Source organism: Scardinius erythrophthalmus (genome assembly GCF_964197995.2).
Source record: "Scardinius erythrophthalmus genome assembly, chromosome: 25".
Taxonomy (NCBI): Eukaryota; Metazoa; Chordata; class Actinopteri; order Cypriniformes; family Leuciscidae; genus Scardinius; species Scardinius erythrophthalmus.
This window is the reverse complement of record NC_138245.1, coordinates 21,845,676-21,870,519: the sequence shown is the minus strand read 5'-3', so window position 1 is coordinate 21,870,519 and position 24,844 is coordinate 21,845,676. Positions and strand designations below refer to the sequence as shown.

Sequence of the window (24,844 nt, the reverse complement as noted above, 5' to 3'; positions counted from 1 at the left end):
GCTGAACATCTTACTGCAGTTGTAGACACTGATTGACAGCACTTCATCCCTCTCAACCTTCCCATAGTGAGGCCATCTGAAGTGCTGAAGTCACATACATAAACAATACCAAACATGCTTATTTATTCCACACAGGCTAAAAATTTCCTTCAGATGTTCAACTCCTCATGATTATGGATCTGTATCTATCAGCTACAGCTTGCTCATATATCGAGATAAGATGTAGTTTAAAATTAAGTTTTCTATTTTAATATATTTATAAAATGTAATTTATTACTGTGATGGAAAAGCTGCATTCTCAGCATTATTACTCCAGTTTTCAGTGTCGCATGATCCTTTAGAAATCATGTAGATTTTATGCATCAACATTTGTGATGTGTCGTATGAATAGAAAGTTCCAACGAACAGCATGTTGCCTGTCTTAGATCTCTCCTGACACACGTTTGTAAAGGTTTGTGTTAGATCTCTCCCTCTTTTACAGTCACTGCATTTCTCATAAATGAAAACCCCAAAGACTTCCTCTTCATAAAGCATGCTGAACATGATTTATCTTCACTCAGGCTGAACAGCTTTTCTTTCTTGTCCATCCCACTTTTCTAATATCTGTTAGCTTAAGTTAAAGGATAACCTTGTGACATACCTCTAGACAAATATTTTAATTTCATTACTGTATCTGAGCTCATAGATGTGGCTGTTTACAAGACTCTGAAAATGTTCAAGTCCCTTCTGTCATTGTAACCAACCACTAAAGGCGTGGTTAGCATGAAGATCTCCTCCCAACATACACAACCACCAAACACTGATTTCAACTTAACTATATAAGAATGAGAAGCTACATTTGTTGCTTTTCCACCTAATATTTTACACATTCACTATGTATAATTAAAAACTGCAAAAAATTACATAAAAAGTGAAGCTGGGTAAAGGGATAGTTCATCCCAAAATGAAAATTCTGTCAATAATTACTCACCCTCATGTCATTCCAAACCTGTAAAACTTTAGTTCATCTTCGGAACACAAATGAAGATCTTTTTAGTCAAATCTGAGAACTTACTGTCCCTCCATTGTCAACAGGCAACTACCACTTTCAAGCACCAGAAAGGTAGTAAAGACATCAATAAAGTCATCCACGTGACTCCCGTGGTTTAACCTCATTTTTATGAAGCGAAGCAAGAAAAAAACGTAATTTACCACTTTATTTACAAGTATTAAAGGGACAGAAAGCTCTCAAATTTCATTAAAAAGATCTTGATTTGTGTTCCAGAAGATGAACTAATATCTTACGGGTTTGGAACGTTGAGTAATTGATGACAGAATTTCCATTTTGGGGTAAACTAACCCTTTAAAGCACCTGCTCTGTTATAAATCTGTGGGATCTGTGGGAAGTTGGGATCATTACATTACATTTTTTTTTTACATAAGTAATATTTTTATTCAAATAATGCTGCTGTTCTATTGAACATCAAAAGATCCTGGAAACATGATCACGGGCTCCACAAAAATATAAGCTGGACAACTGTTTTCAACGTTAATATTTGTAAAATATGCTTTTTGAGCAGCAAACCAGCAGATAATGATTTCTGAAGGATCACGTGACACCGAAGACTGGAGTAACAGCGGGAATATTACATTTGAACATAAATAAAAATAGAAAAGTTAATTTAAATTGTAATACTAGGTCATATATTACTGTTTTTCTAAAATAAGTGTAGCCTTGGTGAACATAAGAGATTTCTTTCTAAAACAGATTCGTAGCCTAGCCTACTGACCCCAAACTTTTGAAAAGAAGCAGCTACAAGCCTAATTATCTTTTATGACTGGAACAGTAATTCAAATATTAGCTGTTTTTGTTAGTAGCCTATCCTGTTGTGATTATCATAACTTTAAAAAAGGCAGCGGATAAATGAACTGAAGTTAATCGTAAACAACTGAAACAGTTACCTCATTGAAGATGGCTATATTCTCACACTGAAGGATCCTGGTTTTGTGAGTAAATCCTGCACCGTAAACAATGTTTTAAAATAGTAACATGACATAATACCTCAGTCGTTTCCCAGATAATCTATAGGCTATTGAAGATTTATATAAAAATATATATTCAAAACACTTTTTATCCAACTGAATAGACTACATTAATCCTATGGCAATATAGTTATTCCTCAATATCCAGCGCTTACCTCTAAATGACAGCTCCACTTTTCTGTCATATTTCCCTGGCAGATTATATATCTTCTTTAAAATGACAGTAATAGACATGGCAGAGTGCTGGTGTGTTTCTGCGTCTTGTAATCCTGATCCACTGGTGTTAGCTTTGAGTGCAGTTGGTCCTCATTGTTCTTGAGGTATAATGCAATCTAACTTTAAGTGGTAGTCAGATATATCCTCAATTAAGCCGCTTTCAAATATCCAATACACATGTGGCCTTCGAAAACATATTCAGACTATACGATCCTACACCTTGAGGAACTGTGCTGGAATTCCATCTGAAGGAAAACTCCCTAGGCAGCGGAGGAGTTGGAATATTTACCTATGATAATTTAAGTTGACAGTTGAACAGTTAGTGAACTAAGGGCGTAATAGGAGCATACAGGTGAACGGCTGTCCTCATATCGGCCTTTAAAACTAAAAGGCATAAAGTGATTGAAATAATATGCCTTTATTGTTGCAGACATGACAAGCTACACATTCAAGGATAAAAAAAAAAAACGTGTTATGCGTGTTAATAAGGTAATTTTTTTCAGCATTTCTTGACAGTATAAAATGGCTTCTGAAGAACAGAACAACATGCTGCTGTGTAAACATATTTCATGATTAGGAAAAACAATGATAATATGATTAGAACCCCATTCCCTTTAAATCATTAGATAAAAAAAAAAATGTTAAACAAGATAACAGTCCCATAAGGCTTTATGTGGCAAGAGCAAGCATATATATGACTAAATTCAACAGCTCTAATGGATAAGTGCAGATTAACTTCACTGTGCGATTAAGGTGCAAACATTTGTGTTAGATAAATCAAAATTACCTGTCATTCCAAAGGAATCTTTAAAATATTACTTGGCACCAACTACAACTTAAAAAGACACTATGGTCTTCTATGGTCCCAAAGTCTATATAATGCCTTTATACCAGTAAACCAGCATTTTTAAAGTCAGTTCTCCTTAAATTCAAATAGTGTGCTACTAAGAGACATGCAGTGATTTCTTTGGCAAGGTTCTAACTACTAATCATCTCTATTATGACAAGCATGATTATGTTTTGCAGCATAGTGGCTGAATGAGTTCAGTGATTCACTTTGCTCTGATAACTACTATAGCTCAGAAAGTGTAATGCATTTCATAAATCAGCATTCCTGATTGATATTGCATATATAGGCATCAAAAAGCAGCGAAAGGCCTTCAAATCTTGGCTTAAGGAAAATCAAGGCATCTGTATCAATAAACAAAATAAAAAAAATACATGTAACTACAGAAAAATAGATCTATAAAAAGGAATATTTATAAAAACTCTATATCAGTTGGAAAAGAATAATATGAGGAATCAAGGAAGATAAAATAAATCTATGAAGGACTGAAAATTAAAATTGTTTGCATAATATATATAAAAAAGGCAATACAAATGGAATACAAGTGGTTTTCGAAAGAGTTCAACATCCGACATTGCATCCTTTAACAGAGCTGTGGCTCCCTCTAGTGGTGTTCCATATACTTAGCTCGTAACTATTTCATTTAGATGGCTATGTTTCAGTCTCCATTGCAAATCTGTGTCTACTTGGTCGGTGGAGGGGGGTTGACAGGAAGCAGATTCCTCATTTTAAAGTACGACACCAGTTGATTTGGCACCTCAGCTAGAACACTCTGAGCCAATGCTTCTTTAGGAGCCTAAGAAGAAATAAACACTGGATATGAATTTAAGAACTTCTAACCAGCATGCAATTTCTATAAAAATTTAACAAGGATCTTACACTGGCAAACTGCTTGAAGGGCACGAACTGCACAATATCTCTGACCGCCGGCTCCCCGGTCACAGATTTGAGAACTCCACTGTCCCCATCAAGAAACTCCATGGCCTTAAAGTCTGCCTCACCCACACCCACGATGATGATGGACATGGGAAGTTTGGAGCAGTTCACGATGGACTGTCTGGTCTGGTCGAGATCAGTGATCTCCCCATCAGTGATGATCAACAGCACAAAGTATTGCTAATTAAGAGAGAAAGATGTTAGACATACATAGTGTTAATGGACTGAAAATGCCATGGTAGACCACGGCTCAAAAATGCACGAGTACCCATTAAACCACATCCTGAGTTGGATGAGGCAGTGCACTACAAAAAAAGGGGCACTTGTTGGTATTACTTACAGCTGCATTTGGTTGCTGGGCGGCTCCGGCTGCAATTCGGGCCACATGATTTATAATGGGGGAGAAGTTGGTAGGCCCATAGAGACGGACTTGAGGCAAAGACATACGATAGGCCTCCACAATTCCTTGCACTCCTGCATGGTATAAAACATCAGCACATGTGACAGACATGCTAGAATTTCTTTTAAGTGAGACAGTTATGCAATTGTTAAATTTCAGATTAATTTTTCAAACAATGGGACTCTTACCTTGGCAATATGGGCTATTGGGGTTGAAGTTCAATGGGAACTCATGGGATACCTAAGAAATTGAAAAAAAGTTTGTCAAATTAAATTATGATTACAACTAATAATGAAAAAGTATCAAGAACACCTATAATGTCTAACCTGGAAGTTTGGAGGTATTTGAGCACCAAATCCAAATGCTGGGAAAAGTTTATCACTACAAGGGAAGACAGAGAAAAATATATTATAGACAAAAAGTCTCTTATGAATGTATTTGATCAAAAATTCAGCAGAGCTAATGGGAAATATTACAATTTAAAAGAACTAATTAGAATATCTATTTTAATACCTCTTAAAATGTCATTTATTCCTGGGATGCAAAGCTGAATTATCAGCAATCATTACTCCAGTATTTCCTTCAGAAATCATTCTAATATGCTGATTTGTATTCAAAAAACATTTATTTTTTATCAATGTTAAATAGCTTACTTTTTTTTGAAAATGGTGATTTAAAACAAACAAAAAAACAAAGAAAACTTTTGTAACATTAAATGTCTTAACTGTCACTTTAGATCAATTTGATGCATCTTTGCTTAATAAAAGTATTACTTACTTTAAAAAAATAAATAAAATTCATACTAGCCCCAAACTTTTGAACGGTAGTGTATACATATTAAAACAACTTCTATATTTCTATACTTTCCTATAACAATTACAATGCACTACTCAATGGGTGAAGATATGTTAGTTTGTAGCAACACTGAATGGTTTTAGACTTAATTTTTTCCTTTCTGTCACACAGCTGGAGGAAAGTCTATGGACAAAATCGTCTTCTTACGTGTCATAGTCTTGGACTACCTGACCAACGGACCAGATGGCTGACAGATACTGGTTTACACCATTAGGGTTGATATAGTGAAGAGAGTCAGGGGAGCGGGGGTCTCCATTAGAGCCAGTGAAGTCAATGCCCACCTAAAACCAAACAATTTCCACCAATGTTTTAGAGCTTAAACCATAAAGCCACAAATGTACAACCTACATTTGATGTTCTGCATTATACCCATTGATAATATCAAAATGTAAACAACTGCAAAATAGACACCAGCTATCAGAAGCAAATATTGTGCCATGACTGATCTTACCGTGAAGTTAATTTGGCAACCTCCCATCACATAATCCAGAAATGAATACTGTGCTTCAAGCTGAAAGACAGTGTGGAGATTATTTATTATCATTATTGTAAAATTATTGTAAAGAATTCTGAAATTTCCATTTTCATTCATAACAGATGAAGGTTGTTCGAACCTTGCAATACTTAATCCTGACGACCCCAGAGTTCTTATAACTCTTTTTCTTCTTTTGCTTCTCTGGATGAATGCAGTCAAACTCGACCTACAAAAATGAAAACTTTTCACTTATGCCCTTTAATAAATCCCTAAGAAATTATGGAAGTGAATAGGATGGAAATTTATGTGAAGATAAAGAAATGTTCTACTATTAACACAATGGCAACAAAAAAAGCTTGGCGCAGTGGAGGTGGAGTCTCACCGGGGAGCCATTAACTGCTTTCTGCAGATCTGACACATTAGTTTGAAACACACCAATGAGATCATGAGAGCCATCACTATCATAATCAGAACAATGAACCTAAAACAAAAAGCCAGGGACATACAGACAGACAGAAAGAAAAAGAAAGATATTTAGAGAAGATTAAATGACATGCATCCTGCTCACCGCATTGTCTTTAGCCTCGATTAGTTTAGCAGTGGTGCAGGTGAACTCTCCTATCATGTCTGAGCTTGTGTCTTCATCCTTATCGTAACATGTTACCTAGCAATCAGACAAGGACTAGGACAACTGAAAGTGCTGGCAGATGACGTCTTTACATGACATGATTATATGCGTTTTTTTCTTCTGATCTAATAGCTACCTCAGAAAAATACATTATTGCCTAAGTTTTGTACACTACTGTTCAAATGTTGGGGGTCAGTAAGATTTTATCAATTAAAGTTGCATTTAATTGATCAAATATATCAGTTAAGAATTTTACACAGTGTCCTAACTACCAGACCATTAATATTACACCATATGTATTTTTAATAGGGCTGTCAATTTAGCGCATTCATTTAATTAGTCATGGGGGGAAATAATGCGTTAAAATTAACGCATTTATCGCACCCACCCCAGACCTAAGTAGGTAATCTTACATTTCATACAGTTGATTGGTGACGAACATGAAGAAGGGCAACAACTCGCTGCATGATGGAGCCTACAGAATGCAGTCAGAATGATCCTAAAATTCAAGATAATAAGGGCAAAAATGCAGTCCACAGTTTGAATGTACTTGACGCCATGCCATGACGCTGCAGAAATAGCAACAGTTTCTAAAATAGAATAGTCATGTATCGCTGTTGCAAATGGTTAACAGTTACAAAAGATCTTTATGTCAAACAAATGCAGCCTTGGTGAGCATAAGAGATTCTTTCAAGAACATAAAAAAAAAAACTTACATACCCCAAACTTTTGAACGGTAGCATATGTGATGTTACAAAAAACAGAAATAAGAGCAGAAGTAAATTGTTTCTCTCTTGCATAGTGAAACTGTCTTCTGCAATTCTGATAACTTCCCATGACAAATGCACATCTGAGTAAGCATAAAAAACTTTGTAGTTACCTTGATTGGTTTGTTCAGGTCACCACCACAGAATGTATGCAAGGAGACGGTAAACTTTTTCCAAGATGGATTCAAATTATTCTTGATGACCTATCAGTAACAGATCAAAGTCAACAACCATCAGCAAACAAATCCAACAACTCATGATTTGTTCTGCATGCACAAATAGACTAATATTTGGTTCAGTGAGTGAGTGAAAGTGGGTAAAAACCTCTGTCCTGTGAATTAACTGCCATTTCCCATCTTCTTCTTGCTTGAAAAACTCCAAGAATGGATCAGACTTCCCAAACAGATCCTAAAAAAAGATAAGTGAATAGTGCAGCTTCCATATAACTCAAAACTCAGTACCATAACTGGCTTTTACCCTGAATATGTTTTTTTTTTGTGAGTGGTAAACCAGTGGTGACATTTCAACATTTTCCCTGTTTCTTTTGCAGCAATAACTGATGAAGTACAAATCATAATTGGTTATAACAAGAGGATGATTATGTCTACCTTTTTATCCAGGTTTTTTGCCTCCACTTCCATTACAATAGCCCTGTTGTCCTTCACTTCATCTGCTGTAATCTGTACATACCAAAAATACAACATTACTAAATGTAAGAAACATTTTGAATGGCAGAACAGTTGTAGAAATGTGGAAAGCGATGCTTGCAAAAACGAACAGCTAGATGATGGTACACATCATTGACAAACTTTGCATGAATTCAAACATGCAAATGTTATTTTGCTCAAACAGAGGGCTTTTGTGGATTATCAAATAAAACTAATTATTTTATGGAGCTCTTAAAGTCTTCTTCAAACAAAGATACCACAAATGAAAATGAATTGAATTCTGATGCCTGTAAAACATTCAACAGGAAGATGAAGATGGTAAAACTGTCATGTAACAAATCCCTATGTTCTTTTCCATATTAGAAATATCAGTAAGAGTGTTTATATGAACATACCGTTATTGTGCCTTTCCCAGCTGGTTTTGTTGCCTTGAGCTGAAGAGGTCTGGTAATCTTCCTACTTGATACAATCTGTTGTAAAGGTTGGTGCATAAACAAGGCCATTATGCATATGTTATATTTTTAACGAAGTACAGTGTGACTAATGATTAGCACTGTTCTGCAGCAACTAGCACAAAACAGCATTTCACTGTATCACTACTCACAATACATACCTGACCAAGGGTGCATTCAAAGCCTCCCAGAAAGTCATCATCCTTGAGGTCAACAGACTTGTTGTCAATGTCATAGACGCCAAACTTTAGTTTCTGCACCTTCTCAAAGTAGTAGTCAATGTGAAGTTTTGTGGAGAACTCGGGGTCCTGGCAATTCTTCACTCTCTCTGTGCGTTCTACCTGCAATGATCACATACATTCAGCAATGTGACAAGAAAATAAGGTCATTTGTTTTTAATGGCATATAATATATATATATGTATGATGTCCACACAATTTAGCATGTTTCATGGCATCGCAATTTAAAACAATTGACTATTTATAATAATATTTGAATAAAAGTTGACAATAGCTGTGTCATTCGATTACATTCGAATGAATACGCTACCTACATATGATTAACGAATATTTTTAAATCATCTACCAAATTATCATCTCTTCCTTACAGTTTAATGAGTTAACAATGCCACAAATTATTAAAACACCTGGCTGTAAGTAAAACATTAAATTGAGTTAATGCCTAAATAATATATTTTAATAATATTAATTATTAATATAATTTCATTTAATTTTAAAACTTATCTATATAATATTGTCTCAACATTTGTTTTATTCAAGTAATGATTAATTTAAAAAAGGTAAAAATAATAATTAAGTAAATAAGAACATTTTCTTTCTATAATATACTTACTAACTACTTTAAATAATAAATCTAAATCTGTTTCAATTGTGTTAGTAATGGTGTCAGAGAGCAATGACATTTCCCCCCATCAAAACTGTTGCAGTGATGCATTTGAAAGTGGCAGCAGCTGTAACACTATAAAAAGAGGAAACATAACTGCAATGTTTGTTACAGCAGCTGTTCGAGGGTTAAAGTGTGTAACTTACCTCTGTCCATTTGTCATCGCCGACACTCTGCAGCAGGACACAGAGTGGATCCGATTTGGATCCAACATCTTTATCCAGAAGATTATTGCAAGAGATGGAGAGCTCGATTTTCGACACACACTGAACGGCCATCTGAAAACAGACAAAAAAAATGTATGAAGTTCTAGCTTCAATTAATCATGACTGAAGCTTACACACGCGAGGAAGTGAAATTTGAAGAAAGAAAGTAATGTTCAGACAATTTTGTTCAAATTGGCCGTAATAAAAAGCAATACAAAATTCATACAATCTCCGAATCATACATGCTCGTTTTTTACAAAATTACGCGTTTTAAAATATATATATTTTAAAACAAATGTGGCAAATGTCGTGTCTGAGGGCCTAAATGTCAGTATTTGAGGCTGTCCGAGAGTCACGCCTTAAATATGTTAACGCGATTGAAACTATATTTCTGCAATGCTTAATGGCGCACTGCAAATCTAATACAGACACCCCGATACTATAAGATGAGCTGACAAATGCAACCGTGAAACTAAAAATATCATACCCTTAACTTTCAAACTGCAGAAATTGTGCTCGGAGATTCTCTGTCGAAACAAAACTGCTTACTAGTACTACCGTCTACACCCTGACACGTTCATGTAATATCAAATGAGCAGGGCGGTGCCATTCAACTCCTCAGGACGTGCAACGCTATTGGTCAGAACGCCAGCTGAACTACTCTGCGATTGGCCAAGAGCCTGTCAATCACAGCACAAGCTCGCAGCGGCAGCACAGAGAGCAGTGTGCATGAAACCAACGTGAGGAGTGAGTCATTACACAGACAACAACATAACTACAAACATTCTAATTTTTACCAACGCCGTGAACTCAGATTCACACTTAAAATGATATATAAAAAACACGCGTGTAACGAATACTACGAATATAATCTATATTATAACAGTTTCAGCGTAATAGCTGAATAATTTATATATGACTGCATGAGTTCATAATGCTTTCACGTACACCCAACAATGCAGCAATCAATCAGAATCATTACATTTGTTACGTATTCTGCCAGCGTGTCAGTTTTATCAGTAGCGCCACAGCACAGCAGCTAGTCTCGACTGGTTTAAGAGCAACCTGTCGTAGCAGTTGGGTAAACAGCGAGCAGAAGCAGAGCGTGATTGCCTTGACCGCTATGTCACCATGGTAACACAGATTCCACAACTGGGCCAAATAATTTACAAAAAGCAAACAAACACACACACTACAGAACAAATTCTTATATTACTCCGTTGTACCGTATTTGCTGGCTAATCTGTCTTTAAGAGTGACAAATTAGTGGCCCCTTTTCCTTCTTAATATTGCAGTGCAATCAAAATATAGCCTTACATGTATAGAAGTCAATGTCTATGAGAAAGCTATACTTTTCAACATCAATCTCACCAATTCAAATCACCACCATAAAGCAATGGTTTAACTGTTATTGTGTACACAATTTATACCCCCGGTTTCACAGACAAGGCTTAAACATAGTCGCAGACTACAATGCAGGTTTGAGCTGTTTTAACTGAAAGCAACTTGCTCTGCTATCTTAAAATATGTCAGTGCCATTGTTTTGTTTCAAGATTTACACCAGTAATGGTTTTTTTTCTAAGGCACATTTATAAAAGCTACTTAAATGTCCTAATTGAACTAAGGCCTAATCCTAGCTTAATCTAAACCTTGTCTGTGAAACCGGGCCATAGAAACAATATTTCAATTAAATACCTCCACTTTAAAAAAATATATATAATAATACAAATATATAAACAATATATTTCTGCAGCAATATGAGTTAATTTTTTTCCAGAACTATCCTGGCAATGAATAACATTTTATTTCTCAAAACGAAGACTCAATTAAAGCAAAAAATTGTAATTAAAAAGTCCCAATTTTCCCCCCACAATGCATTCTTCCTTAAAAACTAAAAAACTATCAAACACTAATAAATCTGGCAGAAAATCCAATGCTCACAGATAGTTTATAGCAGCACTAATGTCTATGATTACAACTTACCTGAACATTAATGTTAATCAGGAATCAAGGCTCAGCATCAAAAAGGCACAAAGTAAAATATGTAGTCCACAATGCTTGAGAACCACCCAAGAATGTGAAACAGGCAGAAATGCACTCAATTCATCATGAATTTAATTCCATAGCATTTCACAACACCAAAAGTACAAAAGCTCAACCCAAATAAAAAACTTGCGTAAATAACCGTGAACTTGTGCTTCTGAACAGGCCCAGTGCAAGCAGATTCAAAGCATCAAAGAGCAGCGCTTGAGAGCAATACCACTTGACCTGCTTTAAAGAAATGCATCGAGAATGTGCAAATTCTTTGAAAACCCAGCTGCTAGAGAGAAATGACAAGCATGTGCAACTTGAATAATCTTTTATGCAGCATATCATCATTTGCCATCATAATCCACAGCCAAAACGATGAAACATTTCATGTGCCTCTCATCAGTGCAGTTTGTATGAGAATTGTTCTTCCACTGTTAGATCAGAACAAAGTTCAAAAACAGCCAAATACAACAATGTGTTCCTCTTTAATGTTTCATTTAGAGACACTGCATTCTTAAAAAACCATCTGTGGCACAACTGGGGCAGAATTTCATAAGTTTTTGATCCATACACAATTAAGATATGTTTTGTGTAATGCGGCAGGCATAAGGGCACACTAAATTTATCCTGTGCAGTTCAACAGAATCCAAACTAAAATAACTACTAGACAATTTTTTCACTCTAAAAAACAAAACAGTATAAAGCTTATACCTGAAATGCATATCTGTGGCAGCAGAAAATATCAAATTTAAAAAGTGAAAGTTTTAAATAAAGCACTGTGGGAAAAGGTCAATGCCACAATATTATAAAGAGTCTTAAGCAACAAGCAAAAGATTAGAGCTAGTCACATCTTTAGAAGACATCTGAAGGAAAAAAAAAAGAAAAAAGAAAAAAAAGAGATCCAAAATATAATTATGCAGTTCAATATGGGAAACAAGGAAGTCACAGCAAAACATTTTATTGTTCATATTTGAACTGAAAGAAACAGAAGGACAGGAGAGAATACAATACCTTTAAGTGTCATCATTTCAGGAATGGCATTTTATTGACAAAATAGTTCAGCTGGAAAGTATTTACAAGAGAAAAAGCGCTGGAACGTCAAACAAAACTACGTATAACAACTGATCCATTTCTGCAAAACTTTAAAAAAAGCCAAACATCCAAAAAAAAAAAAAAAAGGAAGCTATCATCAAACACCACAACACATTGTGAAGAGAGCTAAGCAAAGAGAGTAAAATGCTTTCATTTACATTATATTACAATGCCGCATGTGCTTCACATCCGCTTATAGTGTACAGTGAAGTATTGGTTTGACATCAGGCTTTTATAGCAATCCAATGTGACAGCAACAGATATTGATAAAGACAGCATTTGCATTTTATTGACAGAAAAAAACTTGCAGCAGAGAGCAAACATTGTAACTGAAGTGTAGACATGTATATAGCGCACAATGCACAGCAGCAGGTTTTTTTTTACTTCAAATGCGTAGATGCAGCATGGATAATATACAGATGTGTAAAACTTGAGCAGAGATACCAAACAATGAGGAACTAACCTCCACAGCTATTAGGCTCTAATGAACATACCGCTATGAAGTTGCCCCCTTTTCTGATCTGCAGATGTGAACTAAAACATTATTGGCCTGAAGTCTTAAACAACGCTGTTTAGAGGAATTTAAAATAAATATTGTCTTTCCTCAATTGTCATGCTTCATGAAACTACAATCTTGGATACATAATGTGTCCAGGAAAAAAAACTAATACTTGTCAGTTTCTTCTTCTGTACATAAAAACAACCAGTTCAGTTAATTTGTCAGAAAACCGTGTCAAAAGAAAACATAATTTGCAATGACATAGTCATTGTTTTCATCCCAAAGTGATCTTCACTTTTCTTGCCCCAATAGGCCTATCATTCAGGTCCATAACAGCAGCCATTGCTTCATCTTGGGAGTCAAAAGCAACCATTGCTTCCCCAGTGGGCAAACCTTTCTCATTGAATTGCAAGCATACAGAACCAGGCAACACTTGATAGCCATAGAAAAAATCAATTATCTCATCAACAGTCACAGTAAAGGGCATGTTTTGAATTTTGACAATGGTGGGCCGTGAATTACCTGGACCACTGGAAGGTCCTCTAAGACTCTCAGAAGCTGGCCTCTGACCTTGGCTTCCTCCATGATTTTGGCCGATGGCTTTACGAGAAGATCCATTATCAAATGATGGGATGCCCCTTAATGGCTCTGGTGCACCAAAGCCAGAAGGTGCACTGGGTCTGAAACCAGGGTGCTCTAGAACAGGACCGGGCAGGGGTCCTCCAACCATTGGTGGGGGAAGGCCTAGCGAGACATCACCCAAAGCAGCACCAAGTGGCGGCAAAGGCGGTGGACCTGCCAGTCCATTACCTGGGGCAACGAACGGGTTGACAAAAGGGGGACCGTTGCCAAGGGTCCCTACAGCATTTCTCAGAAAACTAAACTCGTCGCCTGTCATTCCTGGAAAAGCATGAGGCACTTGGGGAACTTGGGCCTGGGGCTGTGCGTGTGCATGAGAATGGGCATGGGAATTTCCTAGGGATTTCTGGCCTCTCTTTGCTTGTGGAGGAGGATTTCTCTCAACTTCCTTCATCTGATCGAATGTTACCAAATGAACAAAAGCATCCCTGCCATTCAGTTTTTGCCTGTGGAGTCTCTCTGCTTTCAGTGCATCCTCGTCAGACTTAAACTGCACAATAGCCTGGCCAAGACCATTACCGTTTGCGTCAACTAGCACCTTAAGACTTTCCTCAAACAACTGAATGCCATCAAGAAAAAGACGGACATCTTTTTTCGTCACATTATAAGGAATATTGGTTATGTGAGCACAATTCTTGGCACTCTTTCCTCCTCCTGAGCTATTCTTCTGATCACCCTGGGAACCCTGCATTCGTTTGCGAATGGTGTCTATCTTTTCATACATGTTTTTCTTTGTGATCGGATGCACCTGAATAAACCGACTACCCATGTACTGCATATGGCATCCGAGAGCAGCTTTGTAATCATTTTCATTCCTAAACTCCACAAATCCCTCACCGGTTGCCCTGCCATTGGGTCCGTATGCAATGTAAATGCTATCTTCAACAATGTCAAGATTTTTGAAAAACTCAAAGATCTGCTTGTTTTCGGCTTCATATGGGAGTCCTTTCAAATACACACAGAATTCTAGTTTGTGGGGAGATCGGGATCTGGCTCGCTCGCGACCAGAGGGTGGTGGCGAATTGGCACTTCTGCGACGATGGCGATTGTGTTCGGAGTCACCACCTGGTTTAGACTGTCCTGCACTCTCTCTCCACTGTCGCTCTGTAGCTGGAGAAACTTCAACGTATCTTTGGCCAATCATTCCAGCATTTCTTTTCAGAGCTTCAAAAGACTCTTGGGGCGAGAAGAACTTAACCAATGCCCTGCCGTTGTTTCTACCCAGGTGGTCTTTGAGCAAACGAACAGACTCAATCCCAAGCCCCTGGAAGAAATCTCTGACTTCACATTCAGTGACTGAAAAAGGAAGGCCGTGTAGATGAACATAAAACTCATCTGGGTTCGTCGCTGCTGATTTCATGTGAGATTGGAGGTTAAGGGGGTTAAGGGGGTTTAGAGGGTTTAGGGGATTCAGGAACATTGGATTGTGATTTCCGAGAGACATTGGACCAGAGGCACCTATACCACCAGATAAAGGGCCGACTGGGGGAGGGACACCAGGATTGAATGGAGGAAGCGCAGACATGTGCGTCATGTGTGCAATGGGAGGGACCGGAGGCACTGACGTTAGCGGATTAACAGAAGGTACTGGTGGTAATGTGGATACTGGTGGGGGTCCTGGCATGGGGGGCATCGGTGGTAGAGTTGGCATGGTGGGCAAGGGAGGTATTGGGGGAGGTACAGAGTTCAAGGACGACATTGCCGTTGTCATTGTTGATCCCAAACTAAGACTTGGGCTGCTAAAATTATTAAAGTTTGGGGGCATATTTCCCATGGTAGTGGTCGAAAAGGTAGGGACAGTCTTGTTGCTTACAGGCTCGTGTGTTGACACTGCTGTGGTGGCTGTAGTTGAAGTTGTGTTACTAAAACCTTGTGCTGTGGTTGCCAAGTTGCCCCTTCCACTTCCACCAGTACTAACAGGTGGACCCGGCCTACTGCCATTTCCTGTGGCAACCTCTGCACTGCCGGTTTCAAAGCGCCTACGGCTCAGCTCAATCATGTTTTGCATTTCTGTTTTGCTACTCAGTAACAGAGACACCTTGGAACCTTTGATCGAACCCCCTGTGCGCATCATTCCAAGCCTTGCATCTTCATCTGTGGCGAACACGATAAAAGCCTCACCGTGTTCACCCCCTACAATATGCACACCACCATCCGGGATGGTCAATCCAGAGAAGAAATGACGTATGTCCATAGTCCCAGCCACAATGGGGAGACCCTGCAAACGGATGACCACAGCCATGCTGAGGTGCAACAAAACACACCTGTAGATGAAAGAAGGCAACGACTGTCAGGCTATGGTAAAAGGTAAAAAGATAACACAGAGAACCAGCATACAAACCACAAGACAATTAACAGCAAGACCAAAGATTATGTGAGAAACATTATGACAACAGCAGAATAAATAGCGCATGAATTTTAACACAAAGCCTAACACAGATTCTTAGCTCATCACACCTTTTAATGGCTTTGGAGTCATAGCTAAAGCACACTAGTAGCTAGTAGGGGTGGTTAATCTGTCTGATTTCCCGATTCGATTCGATTACGATTATTGAAGTCCCGATTCGATTACAGTCGATTTTCGATTATTAACGATTTTCGATTAGCGATTATTGATTTTCCAGTTCACAACAGTAAACAAAAATACACTAAGTGATTGCAGTATTAAAAAAAGTCAGCTGCTGAATTACTTAACTCTTTTATTGAGTAACAACTCAAAGCACTTTCTGTGTCGTGTAGTTATAACTTCAGAATTATTTGTATGTAGCTTATGTTCTGTAGAACACAGAAATGAATACATCACATTGTGTTGTGACTCATCAAGTTGAACCAAACTAGCTTTTAATACAATGTTGGTATGAGCCACCACAGTATTTTACAAATATAAAAAATAACACAAAGTGAAAATAAAGTGGCATTTTGGCGTTAATATTGAAACGACAGTTACCATGGTGAATACACAATACTAACAAGAACTGTTAATGAAACATGGAAACTGCTCCTGGTGAATAGAATGAAAATCATGCCTGCATGCAAATCCTTCTCAGCTAACACACGACGTACCAGTAACGTGATTTATTGGTATTTTACTTTTATTTCATGACTTACTAATTTACAACGTAACAACGTTGCATGCTCGTAGTTTCCTTTGCACTTTGCACTATACAGTGAGGCGATACACGGCGCGCCCCTCCGCATTTGCGCGTGCAATTGAAGAGTGTGCGCTACGAGTACAGTATAACGGCTGACAGGACAGGAACGTCCGTTTTTCTGAGGTCAAATACTTTTTATTTCAGCGTACACATACGTCACTGCCTGGTAGTTCCTATACTGTGCTGGGTTTTCTGAAGTAGTTGTGATTCGCCTCTCATAACATAACATGCTCTAAATGCACGCAGAGTGGATTTTTTTTTTATTTTTTTTTTATAAAAAATCGATTTTTGAAAATTTGATAATCGATTCATACTCGTCCATAACATACTCGCGATTAATCAATAATCGATTTTTTTCACCACCCCTAGTAGCTAGCATACTGCATTTCACTTTATATACAACACAACAATTTAGAATGAGGTTAAATCATTAAACACTTAATCTTGAAAGACTACATACCCAGATAACTACATAAAACACTGTTAAACACACCCATTGCCTGAGTTTAACTGAGAATTGAAGTCACAATCTTCAAATATGTCAGAAGTTTGACAACACTAATACTGTTATTTGTATAGCAAATGCAGCCCAGTGTTTTTTAATCCTGGTCCTGAGGACCCACAACAGCACTGCACATTTTTTTATATCTGACATAATCAGTTCAGTTCATTGAGCTTTCTCCTAATGAGCTTATGATCTGAATCAGGTGTTTTAAATAAAGGAAAAAAATGCAGTGCTGTGGGACCCTAGGACCAGGATTAAAAAAAACACAGGACCAGCATTGAAAACCACTGTTTAAGCTTATTTTACACAGTCCTTTGCTTGAAGATTGCTGACCAAAGGGTTCCCACACATTTTGACCTAAACAAGATACTTTGAAGAATATGGGTAACCAAACCGGCCCAGGGCTCCATTGACTTCCATAGTATGGGAAAAAAAATACTATGGAAGTCAATGGGACCCTGGACCTGTTTGGTTACCCATATTTTTCAAAATATCTTCTTTTGTGTTCAGCAGAAAAAAGAAATTCATGCAGGTTTGGAACAACTTGCGGGTGAGTAAATGACTTAATTTTCATTTTTGGGTGAACTATCCCTTTAACTTTTCCAGAGTTAAAAATTACAATTTAAAAATTATCCTTATATTTCCAGGTTTTTAACAACTGTGGGAAGCAGGGCCCAACAATAAGGACTGCCCGATGGCCCGGGACCAGAGTAAACGTTGCTCAGGACAGTTGACGCAACGGTCACTCGCCCAATTGGGCCAGTGCTGCATTACGAGTTTATCAATTGCTCGTGTTTTTAAGCCTTGCCAATTTAAATAAGTGTAAGACAGCGCAAAAGAGAAACCAATTCAACAACGTGAGAAGTTTTGTGTGCGCACACATCTGAAGCGCACACCCACAAAAGACGCTTCTCCAACAGCGTGCGAATGCTGAATAGAGCTCTCGATCACGTCTATTTTTGAACTGACATATTCACACAAAATAACTTCAAAAACTTGTTTCAGAGTTTCCTAAAATACTAAATACATAAAAACAGTCTGTGATATCTTAAGAGAACATGAAGAGTTGAGAAATACAACACATGTGTAACAGTATATTGGATCCATGCAGCTCTTAAAGTGACAGCTGCCTAATAAACCTGCAGCTGTGTTTGTTTTGATGTTAATCAAACAATACCCATTTTATTTATTTTAATTACTATTTTGTAGTGGGGTCAGTAAAATTTTTGGCAGGGCAAATACAAATTTTAACCACTGGCCTGACCGGACCAGTAGAAAAAAAATCATTAGCTTTGAGCCCTGGGAACCCTCTGGAAAAATAAATTATTTGTTTTTTAACATTTTACTGTAGCCACTGTAAAAATGTTAATTGCATTGTAGATTGTCATCCATTCACAAAGAATCCATACTGCAATGATATATTACTCAAGACAACAAAACATTTCTAACAAATTTCAACATTTCTAAATTCATTAATTTTTCTCACTCTTTTATTCAACAATTTAAAAAAATAAGTTGACCAAATATTTCTACGTTTGTTTGACTAAGATCCCTCAAATGCTTACCTGTATTTAAAGTGCTGCTTCGTTACAAGATGCACAGGATACCCAAGCCAATCCTGACGGCAATCATTTAAAATCAATTCTCGACTGTAATAAAAAGAATAAATGGAGGGAAATATATGTAAACAGCATTAGAACAATCATACCCATGAGTGTCTCCAAAAAAACCATCCAGCAATTTCCAGCCCATTTAGTAACATTCTGCTACAGCAAAACAATAAATTGAATCACCACTTGTGCACATCAGAGGTTTGCCGGCTGCTTCGCAAATGCCATAAACATTAAAATTGGTCTTAGAAAACATGAATGTCATGTATTTCATGAACCCCAGCAAACATTCACACTTAACAGCAACACATCAAAATACAGGAACAATTTTAAACATTGTGTAGTATATTAAGCTAGAAAAACAGATTGTGACCTTGCATAGACGTGAAGATAAAATCTGATAATGTTGGTAAATTGTGAGCAATGAATAAGAAACGTAATTAGAGAACCTCTCTAAAAGCATCTAGCCTGTTTAATCCTAACTTGTGTATTTCTAATCTGTAAATTGGTAACCTGTAAACATAAAAGAATATCAGAAAAAAGGCCAATTTAGACACTAAAAAGTACAACCACTGTAGACACCTCTCTTCACTATTACACTACAAAAGAACATGAAATTTACACTCAACTTAGTCCATGACACGTAAAGGGATGGTTTACCCCAAAATTTAAAATCTGTCATAATTAACTCAACCTTCATGCTGTTCCAAATCTATAAGACTTATTAGCCTAATTTTATCTTCAGTACACAAATAGAGATATTTATACAATATTCTTTCATCATCTTCGTCAATACTTTGAAAGTCCATGCAACTAAAACTTTAGGCTAATGCATCAAAAAGTACAAAAATAGATTGTAAAAGTAATCCATAAGTTAGGCTATAGAGTTGTTTAAATCCAAGTGTTCTGACATGATCGCTTTAATTGAACATTTTATTAATGGGTCTTATGGGTTAGGGTGAGAAAATTATAACAGATTTTTGTGTGTGTGTGTGTGCACTGTTTAAATTGGAAGAGAAGTATTTGATCACCTACCACCAGAAACCACAAAAACTAGGTAACGTTAAGTTGAATAAAACAGTGTCTTCAAACACAAAATGAGCAACAACCTCCAACATTTTGCTTGATAAGGTTAATACAATGTTAAGTGGAAACTACGTCACATAATCAGAGGCTAATAACCATGTGGACATAAACCCGAATGCATGTAGGCCAAAAAAAACAGGTAGAAACTACTAAAAACCAAATAATTAAATGACATCAAGGTTGAGGTCTGTTAATTGCACTTTAAAAAACGTTGTATAAAATTGTCGATTTCCATTTTCCATTGCATCAACACTCCAATGTCACATAATCAAACACTCCAATGTCAACACAAACGACCCCTTAAAGTACAATTTTATGCTTATGCTGAAATATGACGAAGTGTCAACAAACTTGATACAACATCAAATATGAAATGAGCTTCATCCAGGCAACTTTGCTTATTATGAACGTTTACAGCTTGCTTTAGCTGGAACAACCACTGAAATAAAATAGCGAATCATAACAATAGAAACATATAAAGCCGTTCGAGAAAAGCTTTGAAAACACAGCACTCTTTGATTTCTTAAAATAAAATGATCTAAGTAAATAGAGTTTAACAATAACATCCATCGTATGGCGTCATCAGCCATTCAAACCTCAAAACCAGCGAGATGACAAAATGGCGCCGTCTGTATTTACCAGCGCAAATGGATTGATGTCGTCTACAACTGAAACAAAGCTCGCTGCCATTTTCACAATTCTTCAAATCAGCATAGCACGTTTTAGAAATTTGAAAACAACATTCACTGCACGGAAAGGAAGGGATGTCTGGCTAGCGGTGCATTGTCCATTTAAACAGCTCATTGCTTGCAGCTCACACTCACCCTGCCTTCCATTAAGCGTATAAAACCACTGCATGTTGCAAATGTCGAGAGTGTTGTGTATGGCTACATGAAATACATTGTGTGAATTGATGTACTTTGCATATTCTTACCGAAATTATTTGTCTTAACTGATCTTTTGAAAATAATAAAGACGATACGCTTCTGTTGTCTTCTTTCACCTCTTGTTCGTCGGCGTCTTATCGTCGTGCCCAATCTGTTCAGTATCGACAGGAGACAGATCGACGGCGCTTGCGCTGATGTAAGCCAATCAGTAAACGCGCAGCAGAGACAGACGCTCGCTGTAGTAGGTGGGTCACTTGAGCAAGTGGTGCTCACTGCAGAGTCAAATGACGACTAGCTCCTCCTCTCTGGAGCTCCAATGGGGTTGGATTAGTCCAGCTCCTCCTCTCTGGAGCTCCAATGGGGTTGGATTAGTTCAGCTCCTCCTCTCTGGAGCTCCAATGGGGTGGAGGGATAGAGTTGTGGTGGGTAGGGTTAGGCAGAGCCATATGACTCTGGGTTAGGGTTAGGGTGTGGTTGGATATTCTAGCTCCACCCATTAGGCCCAGGTGGAGTCTAGACGTCCAGCGAGGAGGAGCGAATGTGGAGCAGGACGTCATTGGACTCTGCAGTGAGCACCACTTGCAGAACTCTATGGATGGATGGATGGTCGGATGGACGTTATGATCGTATTTTCTTATTAGTCAGGGGGCCAATTCTGAAAAGGGCTTCCGTTAAGACTTTTGCGGACATGTTTTGGTACAAGCTGTCACCCTATTTTTTTAGTTAGAAGACACCCATAGGTAAGATATTAGGGTGGTTGTCAAGCTGAATTTTTTTTTTTGTGACTTGTACAAGCAATTTCAGGCCAATTTTTTGGTTTCCTGCTCAACACGACATGCCAACAGTAAATGTTGAATATCTCCACAACCACAAGGACCATATTCATAAAAATGGTATCAAATGAAAGCCAACACTCATGGGATGTCTGCTGAAGTGTCAGAATGAACATTTATTGTACAGTGTAAGAGACAACAGAACTAGAACATGAAAAAAACTATCTCCGCCTAAAGAGAACCAGTTTTCAAAGTGAATATCAGCTTGGAAACATAACCTAGTATCCCAAAACCTCTATCAATCAGTACCCATATCTATGGGAATGAGTCAAGCCAAGTTTAAAGCTTATAGGGAGAGACAGTGCAATGCTGCACAAGTTATAATACTTTAATGTCAAGGCGGAAATTTAGAACTGTAGATGATGGTCTATGGTGCTATTTGACTTAATTAGTGTACCAGGTTGTAACACAAATTATATTACATTCACATATCACTATAGTTATTAATTCCATCCTAACAAAACTGCTCTCTCACTTCTTTAGGGTTGGGGGTTAGTAACTAGTTAGTAGTAATAACTATGTAATAGTCGTATGGCAAAGGAATGTTTTTCCCCATCAAAGCAGTGACTCTCAGGTTGGCAGAGGTTGGCTCTCAGGTTGTCAGTCTCATCCCTTTGAGACTGAATGGATTGAATAAGCAAGGTCAAGCTAAGCGCAATGCAAATAATGGTGTGTGTCTATTATATTGCAAAAATATTGCACAATATTATACTACAATAATCTCCCGAAAGAGCACAAAGACACCACTTCCTGAAAAATCACTTCAATCAAAGGGCTTTATCTTGGCTGTATTTTCCATATTTGTCTTGACAAATGAAACATTGTTCCCAATCAATATCTCTTCCTATTTGTTTTTCTTTGGACGCTAGGCTTACAGCTTCCTCTGGATCCATGTTATCTCATCTGAAGGCAAATAAATTTTTCACTACACTAGTCTGATTGGTTTCTGAGTGGATCACTACAATGTCCTCTGACATAAGCTGAGGGCTTTGCTATCTAACAAACTTATTAATGCTTTTAGCTATAGCAGACTGTAAAATAGGCTGCTGTGCAGCAAATAAATTAAAAACAATATTTCCATTACACATCTGCACAAAACTTAATTTACCTATTAGTAAGTAAGCTAGTAATTATGAAAGTAAATTAGCCTAGCTATACACTCACCTAAAGGATTATTAGGAACACCTGTTCAATTTCTCATTAATGCAATTATCTAATCAACCAATCACATGGCAGTTGCTTCAATGCATTTAGGGGTGTGGTCCTGGTCAAGACAATCTCCTGAACTCCAAACTGAATGTCAGAATGGGAAAGAAAGGTGATTTAAGCAATTTTGAGCGTGGCATGGTTGTTGGTGCCAGATGGGCCGGTCTGAGTATTTCATAATCTGCTCAGTTACTGGGGTTTTCATGCACAACCATGTCTAGGGTTTACAAAGAATGGTGTGAAAAGGCAAAAACATCCAGTATGTGGCAGTCCTGTGGGCGAAAATGCCTTGTTGATGCTAGAGGTCAGAGGAGGATGGGCCGACTGATTCAAGCTGATAGAAGAGCAACTTTGACTGAAATAACCACTTGTTACAACCGAGGTATGCTGCAAAGCATTTGTGAAGCCACAACACGCACAACCTTGAGGCGGATGGGCTACAACAGCAGAAGACCCCACCGGGTACCACTCATCTCCACTACAAATAGGAAAAAGAGGCTACAATTTGCACAAGCTCACCAAAATTGGACAGTTGAAGACTGGAAAAATGTTGCCTGGTCTGATGAGTCTCGATTTCTGTTGAGACATTCAGATGGTAGAGTCAGAATTTGGCGTAAACAGAATGAGAACATGGATCCATCATGCCTTGTTACCACTGTGCAGGCTGGTGGTGGTGGTGTAATGGTGTGGGGGATGTTTTCTTGGCACACTTTAGGCCCCTTAGTGCCAATTGGGCATCGTTTAAATGCCATGGCCTACCTGAGCATTGTTTCTGACCATGTCCATCCCTTTATGACCACCATGTACCCATCCTCTGATGGCTACTTCCAGCAGGATAATGCACCATGTCACAAAGCTCGAATCATTTCAAATTGGTTTCTTGAACATGACAATGAGTTCACTGTACTAAAATGGCCCCCACAGTCACCAGATCTCAACCCAATAGAGCATCTTTGGGATGTGGTGGAATGGGAGCTTCGTGCCCTGGATGTGCATCCCACAAATCTCCATCAACTGCAAGATGCTATCCTATCAATATGGGCCAACATTTCTAAAGAATAAGGGTTTTAAAGATTTTAAATCGAAATCAATCGAAATTAATGCTCAATCTCGATTATCGAATCAAAAAATGGAATCGTCAATGCTGCCACGCCCCCATGTCACGGCAGCTCGGCTTGCCTGTAATAGGTAAAACTCCTTTTCTCGAGAATATTGAAGCCTTTATTTTAAAACGCATTGCTGCTGCACAGCGAGAGCATCATATCTCGTCTGAGCGAGCTGATTGTCTGTGCTGCGGCAACTGCACGAACCTATGGCGAGTTAGCAGTGGCGTACGGTCCAATGGGAGCGCATGGCGCCCTGCCAACCTCGAGCGCGCCAATTTGGACGTGGCTGGAGAGTATAATTCACAAAAAACTAGCCAAAGGATTTTAGATTTAAATCGACTGAAGCGAAGTACCAGATATAAGCGAAATAGCATGGCAAGGCAAAGCAGTACTCGTTCCCTTATCTCTAAGGGAACCGAGGTTCCGCAAGTAACCAAGTAGCCTACGTTCCCTTACGAGAACGTTCTCTCGTACTGCGTTGCACACGCTGTGGGAACCCAATTTAAAACGCTGTGCTATTCGCCTGTGACTGCTCTGAGGAGTCCAGGGAGCCCCGGGACTATAATAGCCAGGTAATAGGTTATATTGTTTAAGTTTCCAATTGACTGAAAATATAAGTTATTGTTACATTATGTTGTTAATAAACATTTTAAATTTGACAATGTAGTGTGTGGTATTGCGAACAAAGGTCAGATATTATTATATTGCATAAAAGTCTTAAAATGGCATAGCTTGTGCTTTCAATTTATTTTTTTAAAATCGAGAATCGAATCGAACCGTGACTTTAGAATCGAAAATGTAATCGAATCGAGGATTTGGAGAA

The 24,844-nt window shown here is 37.9% G+C and overlaps 1 protein-coding gene across 5 annotated transcripts; it reads right to left on the bottom strand.

Annotated features, from left to right (window-relative positions):
• Positions 1–2,640: 2,640 nt before the first annotated feature.
• On the bottom strand, positions 2,641–21,128 carry cpne1 (copine I). 5 transcript variants are annotated; one of them, XM_081358125.1, is made up of 16 exons: positions 20,924–21,128; positions 9,316–9,447; positions 8,428–8,607; positions 8,210–8,284; positions 7,755–7,826; positions 7,471–7,554; positions 7,260–7,349; positions 6,320–6,415; positions 5,891–5,977; positions 5,728–5,787; positions 5,424–5,557; positions 4,748–4,802; positions 4,610–4,661; positions 4,362–4,495; positions 3,965–4,201; positions 2,641–3,881 (listed from the first exon to the last, which is right to left on the bottom strand). In XM_081358125.1, the coding sequence occupies exons 2-16, from the start codon at positions 9,445–9,447 to the stop codon at positions 3,768–3,770; spliced, it is 1,602 nt and encodes a 533-aa protein (XP_081214251.1). In that variant the 5' UTR covers positions 20,924–21,128; the 3' UTR covers positions 2,641–3,767. The 5 variants fall into 5 exon arrangements, with proteins under 5 accessions (XP_081214251.1, XP_081214249.1, XP_081214252.1 ...); XM_081358123.1 differs by lacking the exon at positions 6,320–6,415 and adding an exon at positions 6,134–6,232 and having other exon boundaries at positions 20,924–21,119; XM_081358126.1 differs by lacking the exon at positions 20,924–21,128 and adding an exon at positions 9,863–9,958.
• Positions 21,129–24,844: the final 3,716 nt, after the last annotated feature.

Excerpts from the sequence above, each read along its gene's own strand:
- cpne1 (XM_081358122.1), bottom strand. The coding sequence starts at position 15,878 with ATGGCTGTGGTCATCCGTTTGCAGGGTCTCCCCATTGTGGCTGGGACT.